Here is an 8,623-nt window from a genome sequence, read left to right as displayed (position 1 = left end):
GGTGTACATGGATGATTGTATGGAAATAAACCACTGCTACGTGTATATTTATTTTGCCATTTGACATTTCTGTTGAAGAATTAAAGGCACTGGATTTATGAGGTAGAATTAGATCAATGTTTGACATCCTTCTTGGCATTCATTCTCCTTACAGCGCAAGCATCGCTCTCTACCTTTCGCTTAATGTCACTCCCACCACCAGTAAATTTTGTACAGAAATATTGAATAATGACAATTTTATTAATGAATGCTGATTAAATAGTTCTGCGGGAAGACACAAGTGATGTAAAGCGAAAGGTAGAGAGCGACGCATGCGTGGTAAGGAGTACACGTATGCTCAGTGTTGTGGAAATAATACAGGAAAATAGATGCTCTGATCAAGTTTGGGTATCCATGTACATGATCCTAGCAATGTATATCAAGTGACTTAGAAGTTATTAAAGCTAAAAGGTCACTTTGTGGAGTCATGCCTGAAAAAGGTTAATTCTCCAATCTATTAAGTCATTGATCGTAAATTATTTGTTTATTTGATTGGTGATGAAAAACATACTGGAGAATGCTTCACTTATATGATAGGGACCAAGTCTGTTATTGAAGAAAAGGGGAGTGCAAGGAGTGACACTGCTGACTTTCAGGTATCTGACAAACTCCCTTCAGCAAATATGGTACCTGCATCCCAAAACAACATTGATTCCAAGATATGTTAATTTTGATGGTCAGATATTTTATTGACTTGTGCCTGATTAACCAACTGTGGTAGAAGACACCAAGGCAGAAGAATATTAGATACATATACTGCAGTTATGAAGTGGCTAGCATGTTATCGCTGTGAGCCCAGCACATGCTGGCTTTCTGTTCAGTTGTACATGGGAAGGTCTGCCAGCAACCAGCGAATAGTCATGGATCTCCACTAGGTTCTATCTGGTTTCTTCCCACCATAATGCTAGCTGCTCTTGTATCAGTGAAATATTCTTGAATACCAATACGGCATGGAACCTATCAAATAAATAAATATTCCTGATAGAACTGCCCTTACCAACTAAGGCACTTGTATATCTGACAGTGATACCGGTAACAAACTATTTTCTTACTGTTACGAGAACTCAATAAAAGTAAACCTGCATGCCTATATCCTTATTTTTGTTTGACGCCAGATGGAAGCGGGGATAAGATGGAATTGTACCAGCCCTTTGGACAACATCACTTGTTGAATGACAAAAACAACCATTTACCTATACAACTTTTCTGCTTGAAACCAAAAACAAGCGTAAACATTGGCTGTATGACTTCTCATGAACCACACGTTGTTGGATCGAACAATACACGTGGAAGTAGCCCAGTCCGCTGTTGAATTTATCACTTGAATCATAGTTATGTCCCTTGCCAACTATGTAGCAGACAGGGGGCGCATACGAAGAAGGAAGCAGACGATGGCGTTGACAGCATATGAACACGGCAATCTTTGATTTCTCGCCTGAATATACCTCATCATCATCAATGCCTTGAACGAACGATGGCCACAGAAGCTCAAGAAGTGGGAAACTCTGCAATAGATCAAGTGGAAGTGGAAATGGTTCTGAAGCAGTTTGATCATTGGCAACAGGTACAGGCCTATTACGGCACTCCCACTTCTTAAACCTTTGTTCATGAGTTGGGCATAACGCCATTCGGGAGCTTAGCTGACATTTACCCATGCAAAATTAAAATACTTTACTTACGTGCAGTAAACTAAGGATATGAAATTATTGTCATCTTACTAAGAAATGGAACAAGCACAGTGGGGAGTATTTTATTGTGCCCAAAACATGTCTGTCCCAGCGGTGAACCCTTGTTCACGGTTTCTGTATCACATTGTTGTGCTCATGGTGTACGGTAAATGACCTAAGACTTCGCCCATAAAATTAACAAATAATGTTTCCTGCTAGTGCTATGGGTGTCTAGCGGCAAGTTAAAAGTCAGTAAGGTGGACGAGGGTATTATTTTAGGTCGAAGCCGTAACCCGAGATGTAAAATTTTTTAACTTCGTCCTCCTTATTGACTATAAAACTGCCGCTAGAGATCCATAGGAAACATAATTTCAATTCTGCAACCATCTGCAAAACGAATAATATGGGTAATACGTAATTAAATGAGACAAACTCCAGTCATGTAAACACTTCAACACCCATACGAAGTAGCATTGCATAATCTGTGAAGTGTTTTGAAAGGTGAAACATTCCTTGGTAGCGGTCTGCTTGTAATCTTCGACAGTGACACATTTCTCACCATAAAATGAACACTGCTGAACACCAGCTTTCGTCGGGGACAGAATGAAATTAACATTGTCAGGGTTGTTTGCTGCACTTGGGTTAATTTGCGCAAAAATCCGACGATTGATGGAAATTTGCACAAAATAGAGGTGTAACAGGTGTGCAAAATACCACAAAAATTAGAATTGGCTTGTTTTAAAAACATTGTTTTAGACATCCTTTTCAGTTGTCCATTTACGTAAATGTTAGGGGTGGTATCTTAAAAAGTACTGGATGCATTAAGTCCAGGTTGTACATACATGTAAAGTAGAATAAGGTGAGTGGAATATTCCATTGTGGTTGCTGTGTGAGCATATTAAGTACTGTACACTGAAAATACAAACCCCCACAAGAAGTGAAAATGACATTGTTTAGGCCTTCATTATGGTTTGATTCTGTTCTTTACCAATCTGATGCTTTCACCACTGGTCATCCATATAGTGGTTTGATCATTTTTCATCACATCATTTCTATATTTATTCACTATTTTGAAGTTCCTGTTTTCTCTCTAATATTCTTGTGACAGAGCATAGTATAAAGCTCCCACAAAATAAATTTTTCACCTCGAAACAGGCTGTGATGAGTTTACAGAGGACAAGGTCAGACTTAATGGACAAGTTAGCAGCCAAAGGAAAAGAAAACCAAGAACTACAGCAAAGGAATGTAAAATTGCGACAAGGTGAATTTCTGCAAAGGAGCATCCCAAGTTTCCTTATGAGAAACTAAAAAAATACAGGATGTCATTGTGAATATATCTTTCTTTATCATACTGTGCATAGTGTATTTACAATTTAATACTTTACTTTGCAATAAGTGTAATATACTCAAGGTCTTTTAATTTAATGAGTATTTAATTTGGAATGCTGCTACATTTAAATTATTTCAGGTTGTGCAAGTGTTTAGCCTGGTTTTGCCTCGTTAAGAATTTGATGGTCTACACTTACTAAAATTTAAATTATTAACTAACAGATGAGTGTGGTATTTTTATTTGTAATTTAGATATAAGGTTGTTACAGAAAGATTAGTTTAACTGATTGTTTGTTTTGTCCTTTTAGAATTAACAGATATGCACGAGGCAATTGATGGCATCCAGAAACAGTTGCAGTATATATGCACCTTACAAGGTTAGTTAGTGCCCAAGTTCAAGCTGCCTGGTCATGTGTTTGCATTAAATTACTAAATTTATGTTCATCACTGTGTAAGCTGTGATGAAGAAGTGTTGATGTTGATAGTAACTAATTAAAGATTTGTTTTCATGTTTCTTGTTCATGGGATGGTCTGCCAGTTACCTGCAGATAGTTGTGGGTTTCCCCTGGGCTGTGCCTGGTTTCCTCATGCCATAATGCTGGCCGCCGTTGTATGAGTGAAATATTCTTGAGTACGGCATAAGACGCCAATCAAATAAATAAATTTTTCTTGTTTAAAATTTTTTCTAGTCAGTCCTGGTTAAAAATAATCTTCACTTCTGTAAGTGATACTACAAGTGCAGAACTTACACTGACAGTTACATGTATTATTATTATTATATATTTTTTTTACTATAATACGAAAAAAGTTCATTTATAATTTGTAACTAATTAAAAATGCTGATGTCAGCAGATGCAAGGTCAGACCAGGCAATTCTGTTGTCATGAATGACTTAGGAATGACTCCCAGTGTTTCCAGGTACAGCATCATACTTGGCTGTCACTATCAAACTTCATAGTGCATTCAGAATCTATCAGTTTGCCTGCTCAGGTAGTGGAATACATCAGTTTGATTTTAATGCATTCAGATGTTGTGAAATAAATATAAATAACATCCATATTTAAAATGTTGAAGGATAAATCATCTGTTTTACCTAAGGCTATGATTTAATTTTTTTTGTAACTGATTTCATGTTTTTACTGCAGATGATGTTGAAACTCTTAAATCAAAATTGCATTTAGAGAAGCACAAGACAGATGACCTAAACAAGGTAAAATTATTACTTCACAAACATTACTATGCTGTGTACTTAGTGTACTTTTTTTGATAGAAAGTAACACACATATTTATTTACTTGCTGTGTGGTGTGTTTCCTTGATCTCTATTTTCTTGTGCTTGCTTGCACACATCACCCTAAACATTATGTAATTAATATGGTTATATTTTTGGTGCTGAAGTTTACATTTTTCTATTTTTCTATAACCAAAAAGCAGCTTTCTAAGATCAACAGTATTCTCAGAATCAGGCAAAATGTGCAAGTCTTGGGTGACATATTGGATAATTTACATACATGTACATGTTCAGAGGTAACCAATGCTGATTTGCATCTTTCTTTGAAACTCCAAGAAAGTAGCTGACATGCAGGAACAGCATGAACAAGAAATTGTGGAACTGAAGGAAAAACACAACACAGACATGCAAACAGCTGTTGAGTCTTCAAAAGCTGAGGGTAGGTAGTTTTGAGATGTCTTAAAAACTGTTCTATTTTTTTTTTTCAAATTTTTTTCATAATTAATATACAGATGTACCATTCTCTTAATCAGTAACCACATCTGCATCCAGTAACCACCAATGAGGCCACATGTTTGAATCAGCTCATGTCTGAGTGCTCGGGGCTGATTCTGAAAGAGATCATAACGTTACGCTGGCCTAATCACCATGATGTCGCATACTTCTCTGAGAAACAGTCCTCAGGTTTGGCGGCAGTCTGAAGTCATGGGGTTTTCTCAGATACCAACTACAAGGCATTTTCCTCCAAATTCTTATTATCTTAAAGCTTATCTGTGACCATTCCTTTTTCAGGACATCTACTGATTGACAAATTAAACCGTGCTTTGTCTGAGAGAGACATCACTATAAATGGCTTGCATGGCCAGCTACAACAGGCTGAGAGTGAGAAACAGGCTGAGGTTGTGAGAATAACCATGGAGGTATTTGTCTTAATAATGATTAATTTGTATATTAACATTCCCAAGCTTTCAGCTACATAGTCTATCACAAGGCATGAATCTCAAATTGCCATCAGCATAACTTAAAATTTTGTGGGTATGGGTTGCATGGGTAGAATCTCCTCTGTATTAATATGTCTTGCAAAACTCTGCATTTTAAGCTGGATTCTTTGCTGTGTGAACTGTTGCCTTTGGTGCGAGCATGTGTTTTGCTGACAGTTTTGAACACGAAACTGAAACTTTCTCTGCTCATATTTCACAAAAGCTGTATATGTCTCCCAGTTCATCTGTTTTTCAATACCTCAGTTTTATGTTCTGAGCTGTATCTCAAAAATGACTTTATCATGAAACTTGTTTCTTTATAGATACCTTACACCTGGGATATAGTATAGTATATTCCAGCTTACACATTACCATGGTGGACCCACATAATCTTTATGTTCTTTCAATTAATTAGGCGAGAAAACGAGAGCAACAGTCACATTCTTTCCAGTTTACAGTGACCACAGTTCATTTTGTAGTATTTTGAGGTTGATATTCAGGATCCTGTTCAGCAGTCACTGTATTTTGCATTACATGACTCAATTTTTGCCAGAATAAATAAGGAGTTATTTCATAAAAAAATGTCCGTTTTTTTTTAGTGTTTTTCACTTTGCTTAATAATATTCTCTCTGTTGTAGTTTGAGAGCAAAATTGCCAAGCTTCAGAGGCAAAAGTTACAGAGTTGTAGTGCTGCTCAGTCATCAGCTGCAGCACAGGAAATTTTCAGAAAGGTAAGGTTGTCCTTATTGAAGATTTATCATGCAAATGGAGTAGTGGGATAGATTGCCTTACTTTAATCTGGGATACAGACAAATATTGTCTTAGCACCCTTTGGGTTGCAGCCTTTCTGGCACTTAAATCACATTCTGTATTTTTTGATTCAAAACTTTTAATGGTTGAGAGTTCCTTTCAAAACTGATCTATTACAAGATCTTCAAGAAAGAAAAAAAAATTATAATGTGCATCTTTTTGAATGAAAAAGCAGAACTTCCTCAATGCATTGTATTGAAATTACCTTTTACCTTGAAATTCTGTAGCATCTGTGTTTCTTTGATGAAATGCCTGTCATAATGAGGTGTTGCAGATGTATTTGTTGTTTACAGCTGAATTTTCTTATGTGTGTTGAACAAATATGCATACCACGCTGGTGGAAGACAGGTGGTCTTTAATAAATATTAATATTAATAATATTAATAAAGATGTTACATCTTTCTGTCAAATGTTCATTTTTGATGATTAAAATTTACTAAACTTTACTCCCTATTTAAATTGTTTAATATTTGGTGTAAAATGAATAGGTTATTGAATGAATGCTAAATGAAAAGGAATTGATTCTTTCCATATTCCAGAAACTGCAGTTTATGAAAGCTGAATCAGAGAAAGAGATTTCAGCATTGAAACAGACTATTGCTGAACTACGACAAAAAGTAACGAATCTGCAGCGAGAGCCTACCAAACTTTCATTATCTATTGGCAAGAAGCGGAGATATTGAAACCTGTTGTCAACCGTCTGTAAAGATGATAAAGGGAGAGTTGCCATTTTCTGACAGTTAAGATCCTGTCTTCTCCTGTAAATATTTATTTGATATAGATTACCGAAGTTGATTTGGTTAGATACCATGACAACATTAAATCCCTTAAACCTGACTTTGTTTTGAATACATGTAAAAAGAAAACACATCGGATACATGTGTACAGGTTTTATCTCTTTCACCATCCTGAGACAAATGCAGGCAATTTGTTTATCCCCGTAATGATGGCCATAATTCAGATAAAGGCTTAGACAAAGTCCAAACTGAGCTATCACATACACATCATGTAGTGATCTAATATGAGGTTATCGTGAAGTGTTTTGTACATTACGGAATGGTACTGTACCCGTCCATGTTGCGTTGACAATGCGTATCCAGAGCAGATTTCCAACACAACATGACGAGTACAATACCACCCGATAATGTACAAATCATTTTACAATGACCTATTTATTATATAGCTCAACCTGTCCAAGGACTTTCACGTCCCCTACAAACGCCAAAGATACACATACAGATTTAGCTGGCCTGGAGTGGAGACAATTTTCTCCCTGTTCTCGTCAGGTAAAGCAGTCTGTACTCGGCGCTTGAATATAAGTTGTGAAGTTGTGTTCGATCTTCACAAGAGTATTTTGCCAAATTTGGAAATTAACAAATAATGAAATTTATTCCCTCAATCAACATTTCAAGAAACGAGGTAAGGAAATGATACACACCGCAGCACCTCAAAATGCTTTAGCATATAAAATTACTGCCCTTAATTGCTACCATACAACATGAAAATAATATGACTCTTCGGGATCCAATATTACTCCAGGACGGTCAGGTGGTGGAATGTGGTTAATTGGACGACATTACCACAGAGTGAGTTTTTGTTCCCACAATAAATGCCTGATTACAGTAATTAAATCTCCAGAAATATTATACATTTTGTTCATAATAGTCAAAAACAGAAGCCATGTACAAAGCCACTTTTTCTTTAGATCAGTATATTCACATTCAAAAAATCTAAAAACATGTTTACATAAAACGTTTATGTTGTTTAAGAGTAGATCCTCAACCTCTGTGAGAAATAATCCTGGCAGACATGATAAAGGATATGATGATATGCGACATGTGGCAAGTCAAGGAAGTAAAAACGCATTATACAAATAGAAATAACTGGTCTTGCAATACCCTTCATTCACAACATCTACCTGCGGGTAGTATCAAATAATTTTAGTGACAAATCTCGAACTGAGGAAAAGTGCAAAAAATGAACATGAGATTCTCATGTAAATAAGGATGAATAATATGCACAATAAAAAAAGTGCATTATCTCAACAATACAATTAGATTATGAAGCACTGTGATATGTTTTAGGGCAACCTATCCCATTGCCTGTACACATAAAAACAATAACAAAGATAATTCACAGCATATATATTTAGGCCACACCAATTAAAGTTTTTGTTTTATGGGCACAAGGAATCTTTTTTTTTAATGTCGGAGGATGATATAAAAATAAGAATAAAAATGAAAAATCATCTAATCTGTGGAATGTCCCTACCGTTCTTCCTGTTAAAGACATATTTAAGTGGTTGGAAAACCTTGAAAAATAGGGAAATCAAATATTTACATTGAACGAAATGAAAAGATTTTTTAGTGTTGCCTTGCCCATAGGTAGAAAAGGAAAAAAATTGAGCATTTATTTAATATCTTTATCTTTATCTGGTGAAAATAAATACTGCTGATTAACATTGAGTACTCTTGACTTCATCCTTTCACATACCGAGGGAAAGACCTATATCTTATCAATATAGTTCTGGTCTCTGAAGTCTTCCCTAAGACTTTGACAAAAAAATGT

At 35.8% G+C, this 8,623-nt stretch overlaps 1 protein-coding gene across 1 annotated transcript; it reads left to right on the top strand.

The window, feature by feature from the left end:
- Nucleotides 1-1,123: 1,123 nt before the first annotated feature.
- Nucleotides 1,124-8,613, top strand: LOC135470447 (kinesin-like protein KIF15). The gene is made up of 8 exons (XM_064749401.1): nucleotides 1,124-1,603; nucleotides 2,862-2,967; nucleotides 3,344-3,412; nucleotides 4,181-4,245; nucleotides 4,602-4,704; nucleotides 5,058-5,185; nucleotides 5,884-5,976; nucleotides 6,595-8,613. The coding sequence occupies exons 1-8, from the start codon at nucleotides 1,514-1,516 to the stop codon at nucleotides 6,736-6,738; spliced, it is 798 nt and encodes a 265-aa protein (XP_064605471.1). The 5' UTR covers nucleotides 1,124-1,513; the 3' UTR covers nucleotides 6,739-8,613.
- Nucleotides 8,614-8,623: the final 10 nt, after the last annotated feature.

The sequence above is a fragment of the Liolophura sinensis genome, chromosome 7, assembly GCF_032854445.1.
Source record: "Liolophura sinensis isolate JHLJ2023 chromosome 7, CUHK_Ljap_v2, whole genome shotgun sequence".
Classification (NCBI taxonomy): domain Eukaryota; kingdom Metazoa; phylum Mollusca; class Polyplacophora; order Chitonida; family Chitonidae; genus Liolophura; species Liolophura sinensis.
This window is presented reverse-complemented; position numbering and strand designations above follow the sequence as displayed.